Here is a 27,742-nt window from a genome sequence, read left to right on the forward strand (position 1 = left end):
GATTCTATCAGTTGACCCGTAAATTGGATCTTTAATTGGTCCACTTTAGGTATTAGACTGATTATATATTTGACTTGATATGTTCAACCAGTATCCTTTTAAAAAAAAAAATCAATTTTGTGAAATTTCGGTGAATTATCTTATATCCCATACCATTAAACCAACTCTAATTATTAACTAAAATATTTCACGTTTTATATTTATTATATATATTTAATTCATATTATTGAATCAATAACCTATTAGTTAAACTGATGATCTATTGATGTAGTATTTTAACCGAGTCGATAATTGGTCAGAATTTGATAGCAGTGGCACTGACTACACCTCAACACCTTATTTATAAATTAAAGCGGATGCATGATTGAAATATTCAAAAAAATTAAAAAAAATTTAAATGAAATTATGATGTCTTTAATACTTCAAGATTAGTTGTTTTAATTCTTTTTCTGTATTATTTTATGGGTTTAAAACATCTGCTGTCAGCAGAAGTTTATTTCTTAAAGCAGACACAACACTTCAGTGGGATCCGTCATTACAAAAAGCAAAAATAAATAAAGGGTTTTATTAATCTCCTTTCACATAAGATAGTTATCTTATGTGGTAGAGAAAAAATGGATGGGTCCCACCATTACAAAAAAAAGAAAAAGAAGAAAAAAGTGGGGTGCAAAAATCGAAGTGAGAGAAAATGAGATAAGTTACCTCATGTAAAAGGAGATTAATATTTCCCATAAATAAATTAAGCCAGCTCAATTTTTCATGGGTCTATAGCAGGAGAAGTAAGCTTTTGCTATCACAGTAGAAGTTTTAAACCCTTCTTTTATAGGCATATATTGATTTGTATCACAGTCACATATATATATATATATATATATATATGTGTTTTATAATTCTCATTTAACATGAGAATTCAAATTTTTCTACACACCCTTCGATTTCCGTGCTGACATGGGTCCTATATATAATTTTTTCTAACACATGGGTCCCACATGCTTTTTATCTCTACAACATGAGAATTGAATTCTCATTTAACATGAGAAAATCAAACCCCTATATATATTGACTATATAATTTAGGGAAAACATTTTCTCCTTTTAAAGGAGAAAATTTTTCTCATGTTAGTGACACATTGTATAAGTGGGTCCCACAAAATAGTAGAAAGAGAAAAAAATTAAAGGTGGGACCCACATATGCTTTGAGTCACTAACATGAGAAAAATTTTCTCCTTTAAAAGGAGAAAATGTTTTCCCTATAATTTATTGGTTTGATGTTTTTATTGTAAGAAGAGATAAATTTATCTTATGTGATTTTAACCTGATGTTATTTTGGAGTTTAGAAAAAAAATTTGTCATGATAACCATTAATATAATTTTAAAATTATAAATTATAAATATCTTTCGCTCAATTATTAAATAATATTGTTGTGGGGTCACATGAGTGTTTTTTTTTCTCTACTAGCAATTAATTCGGTCAAATCGGGCATGAGCACTGCGGCAGCAAAGCACTCCTTTTTTAAGTTTTTAACACATCTATCTATATAGAGCTCAAATTATATATATATATATATATATATATATATATATATATATATGGAAATATTATTCTCCTTTTGCATAAGATTACTTCTCTCCTACTCTCTCACTTCAATTTCCGCACCTCACCTTTTTTTTTTTGTCATGGTGGGACCCACCCATTTTATCTCTACAACATAAGATACTTATTTTATGTTGAAGGAGAATAATAAAACCCATATATATATATATATAAAAGGAAGATTATATTTATAAATTTTTTATTCAGAAACTCTTACAAACTACACTAAGTATGACCGGTCATACTTCAATCAATAGTGTATGATCGATCATACTTATTGTAATTTGTAAAAAAAAAATTGTAAACATATCCTTTTCTTATAAGAGTAAATATCCTTTTTAATTCTCAGCAAATTTTATGATGCCCGTTTTAGTCCCTAGCAAATAAAGCGGGCATTTCGTGGTCCATAATAAATTCAAAATGGGCTCATTTAGTTAAAATCGTGATCTTTCATAAATTCAAAAAAAGATCTATATCAGTCCCTTAAAAAGATTTAAATGGGTCCACTTTAAATTTTATAGGAATCACGAATAACCTTTTTATTTGCTAAGAACTAAAGCGGACATCGTAAAATTTGCTGAGGACGAAAAGATATTTACTCTCATTATAAACTGCTAATTCATTAGAACTCAACATTGATTACAAACACGCACGAACTTTTATTTTAGTGTGAAAAGCAAACCATCAACATTAGAGATTCGTGAGCTGAGAGATCTTCCAACTGCTGATTCTCTACTTTTTTACTTTCTTCATCAGAAAATTATGCAAATCGTTTGTTTCCCCAGAAAATCTTAGCCAGTTATATTCGGTGGGACAAAAGAATGTATGTCTTTTTGGTCCCCACAGATGCCACGAAAATGACAGTGCCAGGAGGCTTGTACTAAACCCTATTCTGATATTATATTGCTCGTTTTGCCATGTGTGTGTATAAATTTTAGTGTAATAAAATATAGCAAACGACCAAAGATAATTGGTTCAAGTAGTATATATTTGATTCCGTTTAAGTAAAATTTTGAGTTCAAGTTTTTGTAAATACAAAAAAATCTCTTTAAGAGAATTAGCCCACTATAATGTGGATGTTCTCTGTTCGAATAGAATTATCTCCCGTAAAAGATATATAGGGTTTATAAAAAAAAGAAGAGCAAACGTTTTAGCGGACGCAAATTGTTACACGTACCTTACGACCTTTTATTTCATTGTTTTATCCTATGCAAAAAAAAATATAGTGCCCATTTAATGGACATTAGACTGATTCTGATACAGATGGCAAAGGATATGTAATTTTCATCATGATAATAATTTAATAATGACATATGAAATCGATCTTTTCATGTTAAATTTTCATATGTGAAAGTGTGACCTCTGTTTTTTTTTCATTAACATTAAATATGTGAGATTCAATTAAAATTTATTAAAAGATAGATACAAAATTTTTATATCACCGGTTCATATGATATTTCCTTAAACATAAAGTATACTGGATACATATTCTCGTGATGTCAAATTGTCAATTAACAAATAATCAACTTTACTTAAAATGTTAAGCACTAGAAATCAACTTTACTTAAAATGTTAAGCACTAGAAAATCAACCTCACTAAGCATTCAAGGATTTTCAAATTGAAGAAGTAATCTTCAAAGAGGATAGTCTTACCTCATTATTGAGTATTGAATTTCCCTAGCCAGTTGGAGAGAGATGAGTTCTACTGCCTATCATAATAGCCTCGGTTCTAATTGATGGGCCAAAAAGAAAAAATTAAACAAAGTAGAAGTATTAGGTTCTATTCTCTTACTAGCAAATAAAAAGTTAACATTTTCACAAGAAAAGAGCATACGAAGCATTATGGAGTATAAAAGTTCGAACAAAGGACCCAGGCCTCTCTCGTTTGTATCATTAAAAATAAAATAGTTGTATTATTTCACAAAAAGAACAAAAAATAAATAGTTTTGGTACTAATAAAGTTTGGCGTGGCCGCGTGGGTATACTTTCTAATACACACTGATCCAAAATTAAAATAGAGGCGTGCTTTTTAGTATGGAAAATTTAAACGGAAATATAAGTATTGTTATAGGAATGAGTTTTTTTTTTTGTTTTGCAACCGTTTCATAACTATATACTAAGAGTAATATATAATTAAAATGTTAAAATTGCTAACATGGATAAGAGAGAAAAAAATAAGTTTGATATTATAACAATCTACTATCATTAGTACATAATTAAAAACGGTTGCAGGATATCCTATAACAGAACATTCGATGGACCCAAATTTAAAAGGAGAAAAGAGAGTGTTGCGCTGTTCCATTGTTAAAACAATTTGGTGGGAGTCACTTGCTAGAGCATCAAATTTATTTATTTTTTAATTATCAACTGGTATTAGAAGTTTCAATTAATTTGATTTTGGGTTTGAAGCTTTCCATCCTTTCGGAAATGGTGCAATTTTTACTTAGAAGAATTTAGTGCCTATTTGTCATGTCTATTTTTTCTTCTCTTCTCCTCAGTAAGCTCAAATTGGGTCAAACAAGATTTTATAAAAACTCTTATAACGAAAAAAGTTTTTTTTATAATGAAGAAAAAGTCAAAAGTCAAAAGTTTCTAGAAGGATTTTTTTTTTTTTAAATTGTATCAATTTTTTTAAATAAACAGATTTTCAATAACTTTTAAGCAAAAATGTTTATATAATCTTCAAATAATTTTTAGTTTTAGTTTTATTTTATTTTTTTAACTTTATCTTAAACTTTTAACTTAAAAAAAAATGTCAAACAGAATCTTACTCAAATCAAATCAAAATAGACTTGAGTTATAAGTATCTCCTAATTCTCATTCTTATTTTTATTTAAAAGACAATTAAATTTTGGTAAATTTTTTTGCTAAAAAGGAATTGGGATGGTTGCTGACGCATGTCATGGATAGGCCGATTCATCCTTAAAAGGATGTTATCATTTTTCGGCATATTTAAGCTTAAAAAGGAATTGGGATAATTGATGAGTTAGTATAATCTTCTTAAATAAAATTTGTTTGAAGATCAAACTCACGCCCTTTTTTCAAGGTAAGCAACTCATTTTCATTGCTGATCTTACATGTGTATTAAAAATGTAATTATAAAAAGGGTAAAGGATTTCTCCACGGGGATAAGTTATCTCCGGTGAATTCAAAACGACGTCGTTTTGAGGCGAAAATCAAAGTATTTTTGTAATTATAATATATTACAGGGTTATAGTCTTTATCATTATAATTTTTTAATCTTATAACTCAAAACTATGTCGTTTTGAGCTCACTGGAGATAACTTTATCTCCGGTGATCGGAGAAATACTTTTCCTTTATAAAAATAACAAATTTACAAATATCAATGTTGATAACTTTTAGGAAAACGATAAATCATATATCATATATCATTATGAAAATATTTGCATAGCTTTTCTAATTTTATTTTTCGATTTTGATGTTGGATCAACAATTTAGCTCAAATAATAAAGAGTTTTATCTAATGGCGGAGTCGGGCTCAATTTTGAGCCTTGTTCAAAAATTTATATGTGTATTTATTTTTCTTAACTTTAGTTAGTTTATATCATAATATATTTAAATTATATTAAATAAAGAGCACTTGAGCAGGCAGCATAAAAAAGAATTATAATTTTATTAAATATTTTTTAATTTACTAAAAATATTTTATTTTTTATATAAGGAAAAATTGAACACATAACTTAATACAACTTATCCAAATCTCTCCCAAAAAATATTTTAAGTTTTAGATCGGGCTAAATTACAAATTATTGTCCGGACCAAATTATAATTTTAACCAATATCAAATTATAATTAATATATAATTATATGGGAAAAAAAATTCTGCAGTTAATGCAGATTAGTTATCTGCATTTATTTTTAAAATGACGTCATTCTGGAATTGAAATCTTAAAAAATTATAAATATAAAAACTATTATAACCCTGAAATAAATTAAAATTGCAAAAACATCATAATTTTCGCCCAAAAAAACGTCGTATTGGACTTACTGCAGAAAAAACGAACTCTAATTATATATAATAAATATAATTTATTGAAATTTGGTCCGGACCAAAACCATACTCAAATTGTATGTGATTGTGCCATTGGTTTTATCAATGGGTAAAACTAATCTTATATTGCATAAGATAGTGTACTTCATGTTGTGAAACAAAATCAAGGTGTGACTCACTAAGAGCTTGTTTGGATACTCTTAATTTTAAACTAGAAGCTACTTATAAGCTAAAGTTAAAAAAAGAGCTTAAAAAAAAAGCTAAAAGCTGTTTGAAAATTACATAAAAGTTTTAGCTTAAAAATTACTTAAAAGCACATATTTCAAGAAAATTATATCTCTCTCTAGCTTTATCACTCTTCATTTAAAAAAAAAGCACACAATTCAAGAAAAATAGATAAGAGCTTAAAAAAAGCTTCTCCTAGGAGCTTTTAGTTTTCAACTTTTTTCTTCATTATAAAAAAAAGAACTTTTCGTTATAAGAGCTTTTCCCAAAACCTGTGTGGCCTAGCTTATGCTTATAAGTAGTTTCTAATTTAAAAAAGAGAGGATCCAACAGGCACTAAAAAGAAAAAAGAAAAAAAATCAAAATGAGACCTATCTTGATTTTGTTTTATAATATGAGGTACATTATCTTATACAACATAAGATTAGTTTTACCCTTTATCAATAGCCTAAATAATCTAAAGTCTAAAGTTAAACTGTTCGTGGGTGCATGACTGCCAACAAAATTAAATATCAATATTGATGCCATTATGTGAAAATGACTATTCATGTTATTACCGTACATTTATTTGCATCGAGCTTGTTGGCTCTTTATCAACGACTTAACCCAAAGCAATCCGCAACAGTACTACAATGTTTGAATTGCAGCATGATGAGAAACCATTTTTTATTTTTTTCTACATGAGATATATATCCTCTGAGAACAAAAATTTGAGACTATGCTAAGCAAGGAAATGATTAATAGGGGAAGATAAAGGTATATACCTATCACTTAATTGATATTTGAAATATTATTGGTTTGAACATGGGAAAAATAATAATAAGCATAGAAGAAAATTCATCTACTCCTAAACCATTGATTTGGTTCTGCCCCCCACAACTTCTTGTTTCGTTGAATGACACTTGGATCTTTTGGTTTGTCTTCGTATATATGTTGTTCTTTCTGAAACCAATCTCCCTCTCATTATCAAACACTGTCCTGCGAATCCTATGCTGCTCACCTTTCTCTATCACACTGTACATCTCACTTGATTGGCGTCAATCCTATCGGAGTTTCTTCACTTGATTTAACATTATTAGCTGTATGTTCATATTTTGTATTTTCTCTAAACATGCATGTCCCAGCTTATTAATTGTTCATGCACATGTGAAAAGAAAAGGAAAGTTCAATATGATTTGTTTTTGTTACATGTGTTTAATTGATCTAAATGGAGTTATGAACTTATGATTAATACGAGTAGCTTTCACCTAACGATTAGGAAATTTTATTTCTTAATAATCTAAATCCTAAACTCTAAACCCTAAATAAAAAATAAATTACAGTAAAGAATGTCTAGCTTTATGAACAGGGCTAAAGTAAGAAAATTACGGTCATTTTATTTTCAGAGGGTGAGACTGAAATATAATAAAATCATCCTAGTCCAACTTCTCTAGAGAAAGGTTAGCTAGTTAGTCTGCACAAACATTACCTTCTTTGTATGTATGTATGTGACGAATGTTCCAAGGTTTTGAGAGCCATTCTTGTCAGTGGCGGACTCAGAAAATTATTTATGTCCACACATTTCGTGACGGGGGTTGCCCCCAAAAAAAATTTTTAAATAAAATTTTAAATGCATTAAAAAATAAAAAATATAAATAAGAAAAAAAAAACTTCAACTTAACATAAAAAATTATTCTCAACACCTTTTTTTATCAAGCTAATTTGTTATATGACATCATTAAATATCCAATAAAATATATGTCATCCTATTTCATCCCACCGTATTCCATTCATTTCCATTTCATCCTTCATTATATATCCAAGCAAAGTCTAATCTAACCAACATTATACTTTACTACTATACTTAAAAAAAATAATTATGGAATTCATGTCTGCACTTGCAGACATGGGCTACTAAACAGGCCTGCCTCTAATTCTCGTATACGAGTCACTTATAGGATCATCACCTAACTTGATAGCATATGCTGAATCAATTTCTAAAATTACTTCCCTCTAACCACCTTCTCAAGCCGGTTCAAGCCCTTTCAGAATTTCCCACAGCTCAGTTGTAATTGCATTGCAGTAACCCACTTTGTAAGAAAAAGCTTCCAACCACTTACCATCAGGACTTCTAATTAAACCACCACAACCAGCCCTACCTCGATTACCTCTAAACTCTCCGTCCATGTTAATTTTGATCCACCATCCTCAGGAGGAATCCACATATCCACGGGTAAAGGTCTGCAAACATTCTCCCTATCATCTGTTGTGTAAGTTGAAATTACTTCCAAAGTTGTTGACTTAGTCATCTTAGGCTTGTATCTGTTATTCATCAAACCTGAAGCGTGATTATTGGATAAATTAAATGATTAGCCTAATGGTACTCCTAATTTATAGGCTAATTAAATGATTGGATACTTGATATTGATCCAATTAGGTATAATGGGTATCTAATGAGGCAATATATAAAGAAACTAATAGTTAGGGTTATGACCACCGAGCATGTGAATCAATGGTAAAGGATTATTCCAACTTAACTAGTGATCTCAAGTTCCAGTCTTTGGGAACATGGCTATGCTAAAACTTGGTAGGGAGAGTTTTACTGCCTAATATCAAAAAAAAAATTAGGATTATGATCTCTAACATATAGCTTCTTTTTTCCCATCTAAAGAGAGATTACATGCTAAGAAAACAAGAGTTTGATTAAGGTAGATCAAAATTCGGAAAGGCTAAAAGCACAAACAAGGGTCAAGGACAACTCGTTGTTTCTGTTGGAATTTATGTTGAAATTGTGTAGACAATCTATTGGTTATAAATAAGAAGTGGGTTAAGAAAGAAAAGAGAAAAGGGAAGTTGAAGGGGTGTGTGGGTTTAAGAAGTCCAACATTGGACAATTAATAGGAGGTGAAAGAGTTTATAAGCTCCCACCTCACACTCCTAAATTGGCCCTTGGGTCACTACATATTTTGTGGAGGGGGAGGATCTAGGTGGACTTAGGTTCACCACACGCGCGCCGCCGTCCGTCCGGTTCGGTTCGTACGTGTTAAAAAAATATTTTTTTTGTCCAAAATGCCCTTATAACTATTCGTTGCTTCCCTCAAGTTTTTCCAAAACCAAACGTTTCTACCCATCGGTTTTTTTAGCGTTTTGAACCGAACCAGATCTTTACCTTTCACGAACCGGTCACCGGTTGTATCTGTTCACCGAATCAGTTACCGTTCGCGGCCGTCAGTCACGGCAGTTCGCCGCCAGCGGCGATTCATCGTGACCGGCCAGTATCTATAAGTAGACACTGACCCCCAAAAATTTTATCCGATTTTCTGCACTGTTACTCTGCCAGAATTTTTCCTTCTTCCAGTTTGCATTTTCCTTTCATACTTTCGGTGTACTTCCTGTGGCAATTGTTGTGTTTGTTTGGGCTATTGACTGGTAGTGCCACCACTCTTCAGACGAAATTCGTTCTATCTTGGGAGACTCTTGTCAATCAACCTTTGGCATCAGTGAGAGGACAAATTGTCTTAAGTAGACACATTCTATGGGCTCGAATTTAATCCTTTAATTCTGCATACGTTATTTATTCTGTCTCATCATCTGACATCAAGTAAGTCTGTTCTGATTTTTATAATTGCACTGTGTTTGATAATTCTGATAATTATTCTCTTCTGTTCTTTACATGGGTTCAAACCTCTTAATGATATAATATCACCCACTGTCTTCTAAATAACAGTTTCCATATGTGTTTATTGGGTGATGATTTTCATCATAAAGTTTTAGAATTAATTTTTCATCATTAACAACGTATAGATTTTTGGGTTGAAATAATTTCTTTACGTGGCATTAGAGTTTACGTGACCAAGTGGTCATGAGTTCAATATCATTGTCTCCCATTTTATTAATAAATAATTAAATATTTTAAAATTTCATAACATATATAAGTAAACTTGTGCATTATTTATCTTTCGAGCCTAACTGCCTCTTTTATGAGAGAATAGATTAGATTAATAATTAATATAACATAAAACTATGAAAAAAATATTTCACATATCACAAGAGATAAACTTATCTTTAACAATCCCAAAACTATGTCGTTTTGGGGATTGAGAGAATTAGTAAAGAATATTTTAGAAATTTTGTTTGTTTCTTTGTTGTAGAAATTTTACGAAAACACCCATCATTAATTTTTTCAACTCTCAAAATGATGTAATTTTTGAGTTAGTGGAGATAACATTATTTCCTATAGTAAGAGAAATGACAAACCCTAAAACAATTAATATAATATGTACTTAACAGTTTAAACTTTTGGATTAATTCATATCATCATAAATCTTAATTTTAAAATTACATGCAAACTTAAATCAACTAAAGTAAACTTTAATGGAAAATAATTAAGATAATATTTCACTTTTCCTTTTGTATTCTCATTTTAAATAAAATAATTAACAAGAAAAAAAGGAGCACACAGTTTGATATATTTAATCCAATTTTTGTTAATTATTAAAGGGAAATCAGCTTATCATAAGATTACTGTTCATATATGCTGATAGAAAATCATGATAGAACCCACTAAAAAAATTAAATAAAAAAAGTAAATAAATACAATCTCCAATATCGATTTCTCTGGTATAAACAGTAATTTTTCTAAGACATGATGAGTTGATTTCCCATTATTAAATAGTTTGAAGTAATTAACTAGGTGTAAAAGCAGGAATTGACTGATGGAGTCAACTGTGATATAACAAGGTGCAAGGAATGAAAGAATAGCAGGAAGGGTGGTAGGGTGGTGGGCACTATGCAAAGCAAATTCATATCAAGCTGAACCTGTTTGGTATTTTGTAGTAAGGAAAGAAAAAAGAAAAAAGAAAAAAGAAAAAAAAGCAGCAGAAGACGTTGGCCAGAGCCAACACACAAGGTAACAACAAATTTGCATGTCAAATCCATTGCTTTTTTTACCTTTCTCTCTCTTTGCTTAATGTGGGGTAGGAGAGAGAAAGTGGGAAAAGAAATGTAAAAGCAATGTGATGCTGATGGGGGATTCTTCTCCAGGCAACAGTGGTTTCATACCCTGCCAATATTGTGGTGATGAATGATATATGTGCGGTGGTGGTTGTAGGAGTGTTCTTTCCCTCTTCTTTTTACTCAACCCTTTTCCAATTTGAAGGGACCTTTGACCCTTTCTCCTTTTTTTTTTTTTAAGTTTTTATAAATGATATTGGCATATGACCAAAATATTAAAAAAATAAATAAATATTCTTTTGGATCCCTAACAAATAATACGGTTCCCATTTTAGTCCTTTATAAAAAATAATTAGTCGATTGGTCCCTATGAAATTCAAAGTGGACCTATTTTAGTTATTTTGAAGGACTAATATAGGTCTTTTTTGAATTTGTAAGGGATCATGATCTCAACTAAATGAGTCTACTTTAAATTTCCTAGAAACCTCGAGACTAATTTTTTTTGTAAGGGACTAAAATGAGGATCGTGTTTTTTGTTAAGGACAAAAAAAGATATTTACTCTAAAAAGAAATGATATTTTCATATTATATATTTTTACATTATTTAATTTAAATTTAATTTATAAATAAATCCATAAATAAAAATAAAATATTAGGTTAGGTTGCATATAAAAATAAATCCAAAATAAAATAATATGAAAATCATAACTCAAAAAATTTAAGGCTCTGTTTGATTTCTGTTTTCGAAAACAGTTTTTTAGTTTTCAGAACAAAAAAAATTAAAAAACTTGTTTGGTAAGACTTGTTTTGTAAAAAATATTTTGAAAACTGTAACTATTTTTTTGTTTTTAAAATCAAATTTAGAGAACATGTCTGAGTTGTTTTTGTTTTCTGTTTTGATTTTTAACTTTGAAAAAGAAAAAAATATAGAAAACAACTGTTTTCATAATTATTTTACAAAACAGTTTTAAGAAAAAAAAAACCATAACAGAGTCCCTTATATTTTTTTTTCCGTTCTATTTGTTTCTTTTCACTCCCCACTCCCAAAAGTTACACATTGACTATTTGACTTGGACCCCTTGACCCTTATGAAAGCTAGCTAGCATTTGACTCGATGATTTCATTTTGTATTATTTCGGAGACTCAAAACACAAGAGGAGAGTGGTGGTGTTAACAACTAAAAATAAAGTTGATTGGCTTTGCAAACATTATTGAATCAACATTCTTCTTTCAATTATTACATTTGAATTTAATTTTTTTATTAATAAGTAATATATGTGATTTTGTTTTAAAATTTTACTAAAATTAATAATTTATCATAATCTTAAAACAAGAAGAGTCTTCCTACACTTTAAACATATTGACTTTTGCTATCAAGGAACACTGATTATAGTGGACAATAATAAACTCAACCGAATCAATTATGCACTCCCACATAAAAAATCTCCATTATCTCTTGGTAAACGCAAATGGTAAGTCAGTGGTAGCAGTAAAAAAAACACATCTTAATGCTTAAACAATGGATTTATTCACCACTCCTTAGATAGCAAGGTGCTATGAATTCTAGATGCATTCATTAAGATTATGACTAGTCCCTACACAAATTTACAAATAACTACTTTACGAATTTCGTTTTTCCATGTCTATCTCAATATTTGAGGGCAAGGTTTCTATTTATAAGTTTCCTACATTCATAGGGACTGAAACTCAACAAATATGTTGAGGGCAATATTATACCATGCGTAATATTTTATACCAGATTTTATTGTAACTTCTTTTTTTTTTTTGTTGAGTTTTAAAAATGAAATAATTAAAATTTGGGTTGTTATTTTACCGAAATTATAACTATAACATGTTATTAATAATTTTAAAAAAGATTGGTGCTGAATCTTCTTGTATTCGTATAAAAATTATTTTTAATAAAATTTAGGTTGTTAATTGTTATTCATTTTAACAACCATAGTTATTACTATCGCACAATACACGATGTGATTCAGAATTTTTGCAACACATATCGATTGATTGTATCGAAATAAATCTTATATCAATTGTACATTATTGTATCGAATTGTGTATTGTACGATGCAATATTGAATTGTGTATCGTATGACGCGAAAATCAAACCAAAATTGACAATTTTCATATAAAAAATTCTGAAAAATTATTATTAATAAGGGGAAAAAAGATTTAATTTGTAATTAAAATATAAAAATCAACCAGCAAAAATCATTTATAGATATTGATAGTATTAGTCTTGATAATTAATGAATGTTGATTGAATTATTTTTAAAATTTGAATTTATATAATATTTTATGAGTAAAGTCCATTTTGGGACCCTAATAAAAAATACGGTCCCTACTTTTATCCCTTACAAAAAAAATTAGTCCCAGGTCCTTAAAAAATTTAAAGTTGACCCATTTAGTTGAGATCGTGATTCCTCGTAAATTTAAAAAAAACTCATGTTAATTCCTTAAAAGGAGTAAAATGAGTTCACTTTAAATTTATTAGGGACCTCAGAACTAATTTTTTTTATAAAAGACTAAAATAAGACCATATTTTTTGTTAGGGACCAAAAAAATTTTTATTTATATTTTATGTTTATAAATTATTTTTTATTATATTTTTATATCTAATAATCTCATCCCGTTTACAATATACAATACAAAAAAATCAATCAAACGATACAGAATAGGTATTTTCCATTCATCAATCTTATTGACAAGCCTTAATTCATAAGGAGGGTGACTTTGGTGGTTGGGCCAGTGAAAGTAAGTGGAGGCGGCATCTCTCCCTATCTCTGTGAAAAGAAAAGCAACCATAAACATGATGATGAAGACGACGAGGACGACGCTGACACTTTGATACTCAACTCCACCCTCCCCCAGTCTCAAACACCAATTACAACAATCAACATTATATAAAAGATCTCCCTCAACTCAACTCAACTCAACTATCTGTCACAAAATAAATAAAATAATAATAATAATCTCATGTCGACTATACTTTATAGTTTATACTATACACATAGTAACAGAGAGAACAAGAGAATATGTGCGCATTGCTCAACACTCACTACTAAATCAATCTCACAATCTTCTCTGGGTCCCACCATTTTCATACCCAGTTCTGTTATTCCCGTACCTCTCTACCTACAATTTATCTTTTCTTAAGGAGTTTTTTTTTAAGTGTCATTAGTTTGTTAGTTAACTAATAATTAATAAGAAAAAAATGTTTCTACAGATAAATTATCTGTATTTATTTTCAAAACGATATCGTTTTGTGGAGAAGGTTATACTTACAACCTATTTTCTTTACAACCTCTTATAATCATATATCTTAATCGTTGATTTTCGTCAATTAACGGTTAAGATTTTCGTAAATTAAATTTATTAATTAATTATTAATCACAATAAATAATAATTGTTGATTGGCGAAAATTAAAGGTTAAAATATATGGTTGTAAGAAGTTGTAAAGAAAATAGGTTGTAAGTATAACATTTCCCTCGTTTTGTTATTGAAATCTTAAAAAATTATAAATATAAAAAATATTATAACTCTGAAATAAATTAAAATTACAAAAATACCATGATTTATGTCCGAAAATAACATCGTATTGAGCTTATTGCAGATAACTTATCTGCAGTGACGGCAGAAAAAACGAACCCAATTAATAATTAATAGATGGATGTGTATGTGGGTAAAATTAATGATGTAAAAGAAAAAGAAAAAACAAATTTGTAGATAATTAATCAAATAATAAATATTATTAATCAACAATTAGTTCTGGTTAACCAGGCAGATAGAAAAATTCTGTTCACACCCAACGCAACCCCACACACACACACACTATGTGTTGTCACTCCTCACACTAGCTAGCATGAGTATATTTATAGATGCACTGCAAAATGCAAAATTGGAGTCACCACTCCACAGACCACAACACAAAACCCCTTTTTCTAATTTCTAAATTTCGCTGAAAAAAAAAACACCTCTTGTTTATTTGTTGTTCCATAATAACGAAATTTCACCCACCCCTCCAAATCATAATCAAGTCCAATTCTATATTTTATATTATTATTATTATTATTTTATTTTATTTAGTATTTAATTGTTTCACAAGAGAGTGAGAGTGAGAGTCTCATAATTTTATGACCGCCGGCGACGATGCCAACGCCAGTGGGAGTAGCCAGGCAATGTTTGACGGCGGAGGCAGCACGAGCACTTGACGAGGCGGTCTCCGTCGCCCGCCGCCGTGGCCACGCGCAGACGACGTCACTTCACGCGGTGTCAGCTCTCCTGTCGTTGCCGTCTTCCTCCGTGCTACGCGACGCGTGTTCACGCGCACGAAACTCCGCGTATTCCCCACGGCTTCAGTTCAAGGCACTTGACCTATGTCTCTCGGTGTCACTTGACCGTGCACCTTCTTCCCATAACAACCTCTCCTCCGACCACGAACCACCCGTTTCTAACTCCCTCATGGCCGCTATCAAACGGTCACAAGCTAACCAACGCCGTCACCCTGATAACTTCCATCTCTATCATAACCACCCCCAACAACTCCAACAACTCCAACAACCACAACAACCACAACAACAACAACAACAACCGTTTTCAGTTTCATCCGTTAAGGTCGAGCTACAGCATTTAATTTTATCAATCCTTGATGACCCGGTTGTTAGTCGGGTCTTCGCAGAAGCGGGTTTTCGGAGCTCCGAAATTAAACTCGCCATCCTCCGTCCCCTCCCTCATCTTTTCCGTTCCCGCGGACCTCCTATTTTCCTCTGCAACTTGCCGGACCAGCCTCGCCGGAGCTTCAGCTTCCCGTTCTTCTCCGGCTTCGGCGAGAAGGAAGTGAAAGAGGAAGATGAAGAAGAAGTGGACGTTAACAACTTCAGGAGAATCGGTGAGGTACTTGTTCGGAGCAGAGGGAGGAATCCCCTGCTTCTCGGTGCATGCGCGAACGATGCTCTACGTAGGTTCACGGAAGCCGTGGAGAAAATGAAGGGTGGAGTTTTGCCTCTGGAGTTGTGTGGTTTGCGCGTGGTTTGCATTGGGAAAGAGATGGAGAATTTGGACGGTGATGTTTTGGGTTCGAGGTTGAAGGAGGTTGCTCTCATGGCGGAGAAGAGTGTGGGACCAGGTTTGGTGGTGAGTTTTGGGGACTTGAAAGGTTTTTTGAACGATGGGTGTGTTAATAAAGTGAGACTTGTTGTTGGGGAATTGGCCAAGTTGTTGCAACTTCATTATGACAAGTTTTGGTTGCTTGGTGCTGCGGCTAGTTATGAGAGCTACTTGAAATTCGTGGGTAGGTTTCCTTCTATAGAAAAAGATTGGGATTTGCAGCTTCTTCCCATAACCTCTGTTAGGGCTTCTTCCTTGCATGCTGAATCATATCAGAGACCTAGGTCAAGGTAAATAAATACCCCTACCCACTTCTTTGTGTCAGTTTTGGTGCTTTGTTTATATTCATCTCTCTGATATGTTTTGCTTCCAAATCATAATTGTCAAGTTCCATTTCTTTATTATTATTATTATTTTTTAATCCAGTTCTTCAAATTTGGTGTCTTATTATGTTTGTGACATGCCTGCCCCTTGTGTATATTTATTGTTTATTTTAACATATTTAAATTTTGAAGCTCTGTTGCTAAGTTAATATTTTTATTTATTTCTTTTGTGTTTTTCATAAGCGAGACTTTGTTCATTTGAATTTGATGTTTATCGGTTCTTTAGTTCAGTAACGTTTATCTATGTATCTGATCGCGCGGGTTATCCCCTTATTGTATATTATGGTATTTGAAAATATGAGAAGAATATGGATTTATTATATTACATGCCACTGTATTTATTTGTTTGTTTGAGAAAACCAATAAGTTTAAGATGAGTGGAAATTTGTTCTAGTGTTCTTCCATGAAATTCCTTTTGGAGGCCTCTTCATCACTCCTTCCTTCAGTTTTATTTGTTTAGTGCCACTTGATTCCTTGCGGTGGCACTGTGAATGACTAAGTTTCTTCATATACAGGAATTTAATATTTCTGTTTATGATGTAATTTCTCTTATAAAGTGTTATTGACATGTACATGAAGCAACAGCCTCCCTAATGATTCCCCCTTCAATCCCTGATTTATGTTCGTAACTTGAGTTTGATGACAACCGTATACGCATTGGGTTTCCGTTAAATTGGGGTCTTGCTGTTACCAGAAGAATTGATATATTGTCTTCTGGTAATGACATTTAAAAGCACATAGTTGGGTTGTTCTGTACTAAAAGCGATGCTATGGTGATCACTTTATCGTTATTATGAATTTCAAATGGTTGTAAACTCTGCATCTTTCTCATAGTAGTTATTTGTCTAAACTAAGTTTTCTCCTTTTACAGCTTAATGGATTCATTTGTTCCATTTGGTGGCTTTTTTCCGTCACAGTCTGATTTGAAAGGTCCCCTAAATGGCTCACTTTATTGTGTTCCCCACTGTCATCAATATGGTGAAAGGTGTGAACACGAAGTCCTTGCTGCTTCAAAGGAAAGATTTACTGCTTCAGCTGCTGAACCATACCAACCTAACTTACCTCCATGGTTGCAGATTGCAGAGTTTGGCACAACAAAGGGATTGAATGTTAAGGTGTGTAGCACTCAGACACATCCATTAAATTCAGCATAAATTATTTTGTATAAAGCTGGGGAATTTTTTTTATTGATTTTGGTTATTTACAAACCCCAAAGTGAAGAAAATTGAAAGAAACAAGATTTAAGATCAAGCTATGGCCTGGAGGAAAAAATAATTTAAGGGCAAGCGGGATTAGGGAAATGGACTTTTTTCAGCCTTGTTTCTCGGATTTCAAAGAGTTATTTGGGCTTACTGATTATTTATCATTTTCCCCTTCCCCCCCCCCCTAAAATACAAAGAATGTGCAATTCTTGAAATGACAAGCTTTTCTTTTCCTAAAATAACTGTTCACTCCAGCAACATGTGCTTAAATTCAGTATTTAAAAGGCTTTAAAAATTTCACTAGCTCTTTTCATTTGTCCCGACATATGTGGCCCTAGTACTATATTAACAGCGGATCATTGAAAATTTAACTGTTGGTTTTTGTTTGAAAGATGCAATATTATTTGATTAAAAACCGATCCACATGACAAGTTATAAAATAACAATAACAATTTTTGTTTTACTGTTGTGATAAATAAATTTTAAAAATTTCGTTAAGGAAATGTTTAAAATGGGTTGACACTTGGCAGATCCATGCCTTTTATTGCACAGGAAAAGAGAATAAACAAGTTGCTGTGTGTTGAAGTACAAATTTCAGATTGTCTTCACTGATTCTGCCAGTAAATCTAATGGCTCACATTAGCATCTGTAACCTTGCTGCATTATAATCTAATTTACTTGCTCGTGTCTTGTTTCGGTAGGTGGTAAGTTAGCATATCGTCAACCAACTTTCATGTCCTATAAGACATCCTTGCAGAATTATTAGTGAATGTTACTGTAATTCTGTTGATCGTATAGTAAATTATCTACAATTTTAATTTATACTCATCAATGAAGTCCTCTTCATTTTGTTTGTGTAAAAACCACTTTTCTTTTATTCAGTGCAGACCAAAGATGATGGTGTTTTGCTGGATAGTAGTGAATCTGGGCCACCGCATAAGAACTCGGAGAAGACATGCCAGCATCTGCACCAGCGATCCCCTGATGCAAATACTTGTCCAACTGTTGTGGGGTTTCATTGTACTGACAACAAAAAGGAAGATGCTGACAACCGCAGCAGCAAAATTAGAGAAAAATCGCCCAGTGAATGCATCGATCTCAACTCCCATGTACCTGTTGATGTGCAAATGATGTCCACATCACAATCAAGCAGTCCTTTTCCTGCGGTTTTCAAGGAAAAGCAGGAGAAATATACTTCAAAACTAACTGACATGTTCCAGAAAGTGGATGATCTTGAGTCAGGTGATGGGAGATCATGCAACTTGTCCAATTCAAGTGTGTGTGATGGTAGTCAAATGTCTCCCACATCTGTGACTTCTGTAACCACAGATCTAGGCTTAGGAATATGCTCTTCTCCCACCAGCAACAAATCTAACAAACCTCCTGTTCAATATACAATGGAACCTCCAAAGGAAATCCCGAGTCGATTTTCTTCAAACTTTAATTCGGCTGATGGGAATATCTTGAAGCATCCATCCCAGTCTTCATCCTGCCTAAGTTTTGACCACTGTGGACAAGTTGATGCAAGAAATCCCAGAATTCTTTTTGAAGCTCTTTCTAAGGAGGTAAGCTGGCAAGATGAAGCCTTACGTGTTATCGTCAAAACAGTAGTTTACAGCCCAACAAAAAGGGTTAAACACCACAGAGCAAATCAGCGTGGGGACATATGGATGAATTTTGTTGGACCTGATAGGCATGGTAAAAAGAAAATTGCTGTTTCTCTAGCTGAGTTATTTTTTGGAAGCCGGGAAAGTTTTATCTTTGTGGATCTAAGTTCTGAAGAAATGAAAGGATGCAATGTGAAATTCAGAGGGAAGACTACCCTTGATTTTATTGTAGGGGAGTGTTGCAAGAAACCCTTGTCGGTGGTTTTCCTTGAAAATGTAGACAAGGCGGATGTGGTAGCTCAAAGTAGTTTGTCACAAGCCATCAAGACAGGAAAAATTACAGACTCACATGGACGAGAAGTTAGTGTAAACAGCACAATATTTGTGACTTCCTTCTCAGGTTACCAAAATAGTTCGATGCCAACAAGAGGGGAACCTTCCAACTATTCTGAGGAAAGAATACTAAGGGCAAAGGGGGGAGCTATCAAGATAAAAGTTGAACATGTGATTGGAGACATCAGAAGCCAAACCATCAGCGTAGTTAACAGTTCAATAGGTGCTATTCCTAATCTGATTTTCATGAACAAACGAAAGCTGATTGGTGAACATGAATTTCATGATCCGCATTTACTCTCAGATACGGCTAAAAGGGCACATACAACATCAAGTTGGCTTTTAGATTTGAATCTTCCAGCTGAAGAGAATGAACCGAAACAAACAGATGATGGAAACTCTGAACATGTCTCAACTGAGAACCAAAACCTTTGGTTGCAAGATTTGTATAATCTGGTTGATGAAACAGTTGTTTTTAAACCTTATGATTTTGATGCACTTGCGGATAGAGTACTGAAAGTGATCAGAAGTAACTTCAAACAAATTCTTGGATCCGAGTGTTCTTTACAGATTCAGTCAGAAGTCATGGACCAATTACTTGCAGCTGCATATGTCTCAGACAGGGATATGGTGGTGGAGAACTGGGTGGAGCAAGTTCTCTGTGGAGGATTTACAGAAGTAAGGAGAAGGTACAACCTCACTGCCAGTTCTATTGTGAAACTTGAGACATGTCCACAGCAAGCTTCATATGTACACCTTCCCCCAAGGATAATTTTAGACTGAGTTCCAACTAGCTAGTGTTGTCTTTACTATTTGGATGTATAATTTAGCTGTAGCATATAGTGAAACTTAAATCCTATTATTTTGTTGGGTTTTTGTCTAGGTTTTATTTGTGTATAATATGTATCTGCTGTTAGTGCTTTGTGTGATTATCATTGCATTTTTAAATCAAATGTCTTCTTTGTTTTCTAAGTTGTTGTTTGATGTAATTGATTAATACATATACTGATGAATCAATTTAGACTAAAAAATAAGAGGTCTTTATGGGTTGTGATTAAATCTCATACAGACCAGTTCACAATCACACTAAAACTAATACAACAATTACACCAAAGATAACTAAACTGATTATAAATGGACCAGAAACAAGATTACAATGACCAATTCACCAAGTTCAGCAATAATATCAAATAACAGGGAAATTACAGAGTCATATGATTCAGCTCCTTCATTACAAATTTAACCAAATGGACCATTTTAGTTCTAGTGGTCTGGACATCGTGAAATTTGCTGAGGACCGAAAAGAGTATTTACTCTTAATTTTTTTTTTCTCAATATATATTCGCATCGTGTTCCTATAAATAAAAAATAAATACAGAAAAATATCGTGTCATGTTGGTATTAGGAATATTTATATTTATGTAAATCTACAATTGGTCTATCTAAAGGAAAAAAAAATATTTAATATTACTTTAGACAACTTTGTCTAATGTTCATCGAAATGACGTTATTTTGGGATTAAAAAATTAAAAAATTAGAATGATAAAGACTATTATAACCCTGAAATAAATTAAAATTACAAAAATATCATGATTTTCACCACAAAACGATGTCGTTTTGGTGAACATTAGATAAAATTATCTAAAGTAACTTTAGAAAAAATCCTTATTTAAATTAAATAATTATGAAGTTATATATTTATCCTCCTTACATTCATATAAGAAACGTGGTCGCGTTAATGAAATAAAATATCACATAATATGTGTATTCTTTTTCCTTCCCTCGAAACCCTAAATTTCAATGCTATTTGATTTTTGAGGCAAGCTTTCTTGGTCTCAGATGTCGACGAATTCTATCCCTTTGTTTGAGAACCGGGTAAAGTTAATCTTTTGTGAGTTATTTGGTACTTGTTCATTTTGTGTTCCAATGGAATGTAGAAGGGTAATTTCATCTCTTTCTCCCTTTTTTCTCTCCGGGGTTTTGGGCTTCATCCAATAAAACGTGAAGTAATGAACTTGGAGTTGAAATTGGGTAATTGTTACTCATTGTGTTTAAAATCAAGATTACAAGATGTTTCATTTGTTTCCCTGTAGAAAAAGAGAACTTTTGCTTGTATGTGCACCCCCCAATGAGTCATGGGTGGTTGCTCTATCAGCAGAGGAAGTTCCATACAGAACTTGCGGGTGGGATCAATTCTGCAAGAGATGGAATGAACAGTATTTTGTTGCTTGGCTAAGTAGGAATGACAGGTATTATGTTTTTGCTCTAGATGTTATTCTAATCAGAATTCAGTTATGTGGAAGAATCTCCTAGCTTCTGAAGGATTTTGTATTGATGCATTTCTTTATCTCTTAATTATGTAAAAACCCTGCCTTGAGGTTGTGGGACATATATGTTTCTCACCCATTTGCTTGAGATTCAAAATGCTGCGGGTTAAGTAGCATAATGTTTTTTGAATGACTTATAACCCTATCTTTTGTGCAAGATCAGAATTTAGAAATGTTTCTGAAATATTGCTATGGAGTAAATTTGGTATGTAAATTTGGTATGGTGATGGATGAATGATAAACTTGGGAAATGGTATCACTGGCTTGTGGTTACTATGCATCAGTTGTCATTCTTATTTTGCTGTTCAGTTTGGTGCATTATGTTTGGATGGAGGTGTTTGGAGAGAAAGAGAAGGAAGGTGAATTTTTCATTTTAAGTAAATATTTTCTTATTTGAGAATCTTTTCAAAAAATGAAAGGAATAGAGTAAGATTTTATCATATTAGCTTCCAATCATCCTTCATTCATTTACATTTTATAACTCTTTCAATTTAAAAATGAAAAATCAACCTTTCCTTTCCTTTCCCTCCAAACCCCTTCTCCATCCAAACATATTAGGAAACACCCAGAGAGATTGGAGGGCTCCACTGGGTTAATGGTAATGACATTTTCCCCCCTTTGTTTTTACTTTCTTCTATGAGAATTTCTGAGCTGATCCTCTTTATGTCTGTCTTTCTTTTAGTAATTTTTCTCTTTTTCCACTAACAGAAAACTGCATCGGAAGTAACCCTCTTGCATTTGTCTTATGGCAGTCATTTCCCTTGTTCCTCTTTTGTTTAAATTGGCATTAAGTCGGTTCTGTCAATTTATTATTGATTTTTATATGACTTCTGCGAGGATTATTTTTACTTTTATTTGGAAAAAAATATATTTTTTGGGAAGGTGGGGTTATAAAGTGCATTATGCATGTGTGTTGTATGAAAAGAAATGTAAAGAATTTTAGCTACTTAGGGTTAGGGACATAGGGTCATGCTAATTGTTTTCTGAAAACTAGATTGGTTTGAGGCATACCTTGGATGTGATAGTTTAGCATGATTCAGAGCAAAAGGGAGATAGTCAAGGTAGAAAACAAGGTTGTTCTAGGTGCAGAGTTGGCAGAATTTGAGTGCATGTGGTCGTCCCTCCTGAATTCACACCCACAGATCTTGCTGACACTCCTCGGTGAACTGACTCTATTGTTAATGTAATTATCATTCTTTCTAGTATTTATCATAATCAAAATAAAACATTCTTGCAGCTTACTGAACTAAATCTCAAACATTCCCCAAAGTAAATCATACTTTTGAATGTGTCAAACATTCACTGTCTCTCATTCTTTCTCATCCTTTTTCTAGTAGGCAATAAGGGTTGGCTCAATTTGTAGGATCAAACTGCACCAATAAAATGGTCTCAGGTTCGATTCCTGCTAGTAATCTTTCCTATATAGGTCATTTGTAAGTACTATTGTAAGCTCTTGTGGCTTGTAACATGCCCTGACCTTGGAATGTGTCAACCTCCCCTCCCCCTAAACTTTTTCCATCAAAACAGAAACCTACTCTCTTTTTTCTGAAGAAGTTTTTTCCCCGCTTGTAATAATTGTTATTCGTTCAAGGCATGAATAAATTTACAGTTATTGTTAACGGCAAGAGTCTATTCAGCCTGATGAACGATCTGCCAACTGTCTTAGAAGTTGTAACATAAAAAAAGCCTACAAAAGTCAAGCCCGCTGTGGAATACTTTCAGATCAATCGTGGATGAGAGTGATGCAATTTTTATATTTCTTGCAAGACATTCAGTTTCTTACCTACATTTGCTTTGCAGAGATCAAATGACGAACACATCAGAAGCAATTCCAAATCACTCGATGAAAGTAATAGGGAGGATGAGAAGGAGTATACTGAAACCCTATGTGGGAGTTGTGGCAGCCGGAATTACAACTACGATGAGTTCTGGATTTAGAGGTACTTAAGGAAGATGCTTTTAGATATTGGGATCTATTTTGCAAAAAGGTGGAGAGATTGATGAGGATGTAAATCATAGTATCATAGTAGGGTGAATGAAATGGCGTAGTGCATTTGGGTTTTTACGTGACTACAATATTCCCCTTAAGTTAAAAGGAAATTTTTATAGAACAGTAAGGCCTGCAATATTATATGAAGCTGAATGTTGGCCAGTACATAGGGCAACATGAGCATAAAATGGGAGTAGTATAAATGAGGATGTTAAGATGAATGTGTGGTTATACGAGGATGGATAAGATAAGAAGTGAAGATATTTGACGAAAGATAGGAGTAGTATCGGTGGCTGAAAAGATGAGAGAACATAGATTGAAGTGGTTTGGGCACGCAATGAGAAGGCCCCTGGATGCTCTCGTAAGAACAAAAGTTTGTTACCAAGAGCTCGACACAAAGAGAGGTAGAGAGGTAGACCAAAACTTACTTGGGGGAAAGTAGTAAAACAAGACTTGATGGAATGAGATATAGATTGATGGTCGGTGTGTCTTAAGACAGAATGGAGAAAAACGATAAGATGATGGAGGGTTAGACTCGTTATTTCTATGTTCCAGATGGGCCCTTTTTAGTTCTTTTTCTCTTCATCTTCCCCCTCTCCTTATTTTTTCCTTCTTTTCCTTTATCTTTTTTCCCCTTCTTAATAATTTTTTTTTTTTTTACTTATTTATTTATTGCACAACCTTTTATTTTTACTTATATATATATATATATATATATATATATATATATATATTATTTTATTTTTTTGTCTTACTTTCTTACTCTTTTTTTGCCTCCTATATATCTCTATCTTTAGTTTACCTTTATTTTATTTTTTTGTCTTACTTTCTTACTCTTTTTTTGCCTCCTATATATTCTATCTTTAGTTTACCTTAATATAATTTTCTTTTTATTTGTTTACCTTGTTATATATATAAATATATATATATATACACACACACACTTAAATGTCATTTTTATCTTTTTTCAATTTCTTCATATTTTTCATTTAGTTTCATCTACTATCGACCCCAATTAGTTTGAGATAAAAATGTTGTTGATGTTGATGAGTTTTGGATTTGTTGTGACATGTGACAAATGTTGATGTGGAAGAACTTATCCTAATCCGATCTTTCAATTCAGGTTTAGGATGAACTTTTTACACCTTGGTGATTGTTACAATGACCTTTATTCGCATAAGAAACAAGTAGGGGTGTAAATGAATAATGCGACCTACGGCATGATTTGTATCATGTCAGACTTGGCCTATTATATTCTTGTAAAATAGAACAGGCTCAAGCTTTTATAAAGCTTATTTAGAAAGCTGGCTATAGATTTCTTTTACAAAGCATGATCTATAAGTCTAAAAGCTTCTCATATTGTTTATTTTAAATAAAATAAATAAAATTATGATTTAAACAATTTTGAATAATAAAGTAATGTTATTGTATTTTTTTTTTCAATTCTTGGATGTTTAATAGGTTTAAGCAGGCTAACAAGTTTAGGTTAAGATTTTTGTTTTTTAAATATAAGTTGGGCCAGATTTATAATTTAACTTATATCAAGCTAAAAATCCAAGTCATACTTTTATACAAGTTTGATCTATCTAAGTTAAAGCTTAACCCAACTACTCAATTCATTTACACCCTCGGAAACAATAACCAATGCCCTAATTAAGCTACGTTGTCACAACTAAATTACCAACTTGATTGATAAGACCTTAGTTTATGGGTAGTTAGCCAATGCAAAACTAGTTCAACTAAGAAAACGAGAAATGAAATAAATCTCCAAATTTTATGAATAAAAGCCAAATCTGTTTTTCTAATTGATGTACTCCTTTTTAAAGAGGCAATTAGAAGTCAATCAGAATTTAAAATTCTGAATATAAAATAAAAGATAAACATAACTACAGGAAGTAACGGAATTTTTTTTTTTTCTAAAAAAATATGAAGTTAAGGATAAGAATGAATCATTCAACATTTCAAAATCCTTATAATATATGGTCTACATCTACTATGGGATTAAGATGCAATTTGCTCGGGTGAATTAAGTCCTTCAGCCACACCAATGATTTGAAGGATATTTGAGACTTGTATTGGATCTCTCTATTCTACGTGAGGTTGTAGGTCCTGAACTAAGTTGTTCAAGTTTTATTTGAAATGATTGGCCGTGCTTCGTGATTGGTCCCCTAGAAAGTTGTAACATATTTCTTGGGCCATCTCTTCTCCCGAAATTTTTTTGTGGACATCATATGTATCTAATTGGATATATTTTTTTTAAAAGAAAATAAAAATTCAATGTAATGGGAAAATAAATTTTCTAAAGTGGTGAAAAATTTACCAAATATGAAAAAAGAGAGTACCCATTGTAGTGCTAAAGTTTTACTTGTCTCCCGGGTTTGGACTCATATGGTTTCATGGAAAGTGTGTGAAGATCACTCTAAGCAATACAAGTAACTTTCTTTTAAAGCTAAGAGGGGCAGGAAGTAGAGATCTACTTTAGATGATTGTTTTGGTCGCTGATATTGTTAATATAATGCATTTGAGTTGTTTCGGTGTAAGGAGCAAGAGTATCATTTTCTGTACAGTAGTGCTTAGCTGTTTCTTCAATGGCTGATTGAGCATTAAGAGTCCGTTTGGATGGATTTTTTTTTTCTTCAAAAGCTGTTTTTTTTTTTAAGAAAAAAAAAATTCTCGAAAAAAGTCTGTTTAGACGTCTGTTTCTAAAAAAAGCAGAAGTCATAAAAAAAAGTTAAAAATCTACTTTTATTCGGAAGCTAAAAATGTTAACTTTTAAAAAAAGCAGAAGTCAAAAGTCAAATATTTTTTAAAAAATCTAAATAGCTGTAACTTTTATTGAAAGTACTTTTAAAATAAGAAAGTGATAAAAAGAACTTTGTTGAAAAAACCAGCCGATTGTTCTTTTCTGACAAAAGTTTTCCTCAATTTTTATAGAATCCGAACTCAAATGACGGGAGCTGAACAATTTTGAATGTAAAAGTTCCAATGCAGTAATACTCAAAAGAGTTAGGGAATAACTTTTTATGTATGCAGCGCACCAGCGCGTTAGTCCATGCCTGTACATGTAACTTAGAGTTAGAGTAAAAGATTTTGCCAAAACTTTAGTAATCTCAACTGTAAGTTGTACATATGAGGTGATTATATTTATTATCATTTTGGGCCTATTATTTTTATTATCTTATTGGTTATTGATAGATCAATTTGAAATTAATGGTTAAAAAATAAAAAATAAAATAATTGTCGCTGATTTCAGATTGATCCAATGGTAACCAATCAAATAGTAACAGTAGTAAGAGTAGTAAGATTAAAATTATAGCAAGTATAACTTTTTCCATAATAAATAAGATTTTATTTAAGTTTTATTAGCTCAACTTATTAATGTCTAATGAAAGATGGGTTAGTTAGATGTAATTGTCAGTGTGCTTTTAAAAGATGCCCTTCTTACACTTCCATCTAATAGATACCATCAACTTATTTTAACAATGTGTTAATGTTGCATGACCATCACGTCACAAGCATAATTTTTTTTATATAAAAAAAAAATTCTTCTCCTAATTTCTAATTCTTGAAAGCTAACTTTCCCCTAACTTAACTAATGAAAAAAATCGTTGTCATTTGATGGAGAAAAGAACATAATAAAGAAAAAAAAAGTAGTTTATTTTTATAGTGTTTATCTCAGAAGCACCGATACGTAACTTTTTACAGAATGTGCGTGTCAGACATGTGTCGGACACGTGTCTGATATAAGAGTGTTTGCGGTCTGGATTAGATCGATTTTGGAAGCAAAAATCATCTGATTCAATCCCTTCGTTTGATCATGTAATTATCCATTCGGTTTTAATTTTTTTTTAAATCTGATCCGATCCAATCCAATTTTTTTCGGTTTGGATTGGATCGGTTTTCGGCTTTTTAAAAATCCTAAAATTTGTTTCATGATTATTATGCAAATAACATCTTTTGTATATTTTTGTTGATGAGATGTGATTAGGTTTTTTCTTGAATTTAGTGGATGAGT

At 32.1% G+C, this 27,742-nt stretch overlaps 1 protein-coding gene and 1 long non-coding RNA gene across 5 annotated transcripts; both read left to right on the plus strand.

The window, feature by feature from the left end:
- The first annotated feature begins 14,699 nt into the window (after nucleotides 1–14,699).
- Nucleotides 14,700–20,358, plus strand: LOC133318585 (protein SMAX1-LIKE 8-like). The gene is made up of 3 exons (XM_061520593.1): nucleotides 14,700–16,175; nucleotides 17,140–17,383; nucleotides 18,358–20,358. Exons 1-3 carry the CDS (start codon nucleotides 14,929–14,931, stop codon nucleotides 20,191–20,193), a joined length of 3,327 nt encoding a protein of 1,108 aa, XP_061376577.1. The 5' UTR covers nucleotides 14,700–14,928; the 3' UTR covers nucleotides 20,194–20,358.
- Nucleotides 20,359–21,159: 801 nt separating this feature from the next.
- Nucleotides 21,160–25,030, plus strand: LOC133318619 (uncharacterized). 4 transcript variants are annotated; one of them, XR_009752493.1, is made up of 6 exons: nucleotides 21,160–21,285; nucleotides 21,504–21,659; nucleotides 22,732–22,920; nucleotides 23,072–23,130; nucleotides 23,538–23,677; nucleotides 24,851–25,030. It is a non-coding gene; the product is annotated as an uncharacterized LOC133318619 (long non-coding RNA). The 4 variants fall into 4 exon arrangements; XR_009752490.1 differs by lacking the exon at nucleotides 24,851–25,030 and having other exon boundaries at nucleotides 23,538–24,401; XR_009752492.1 differs by lacking the exon at nucleotides 24,851–25,030 and having other exon boundaries at nucleotides 23,075–23,130; nucleotides 23,538–24,401.
- The last annotated feature ends 2,712 nt before the right edge of the window (nucleotides 25,031–27,742 follow it).

This window comes from Gastrolobium bilobum, unplaced genomic scaffold (assembly GCF_033153095.1).
Source record: "Gastrolobium bilobum isolate Gb01-03AN ecotype WA unplaced genomic scaffold, APGP_CSIRO_Gbil_v1 utg4519, whole genome shotgun sequence".
In the NCBI taxonomy this organism is placed as follows: Eukaryota; Viridiplantae; Streptophyta; class Magnoliopsida; order Fabales; family Fabaceae; genus Gastrolobium; species Gastrolobium bilobum.

What these genes read in the sequence shown, in the direction of transcription:
- LOC133318585 (XM_061520593.1), top strand. Translation starts at nt 14,929, where the DNA reads ATGCCAACGCCAGTGGGAGTAGCCAGGCAATGTTTGACGGCGGAGGCA. An exon ending in TATCAGAGACCTAGGTCAAG is followed by an intron (nt 16,176 to 17,139) that starts GTAAATAAATAC and finishes CTCCTTTTACAG; the next exon opens with CTTAATGGATTCATTTGTTC. An exon ending in CAAAGGGATTGAATGTTAAG is followed by an intron (nt 17,384 to 18,357) that starts GTGTGTAGCACT and finishes TATTCAGTGCAG; the next exon opens with ACCAAAGATGATGGTGTTTT.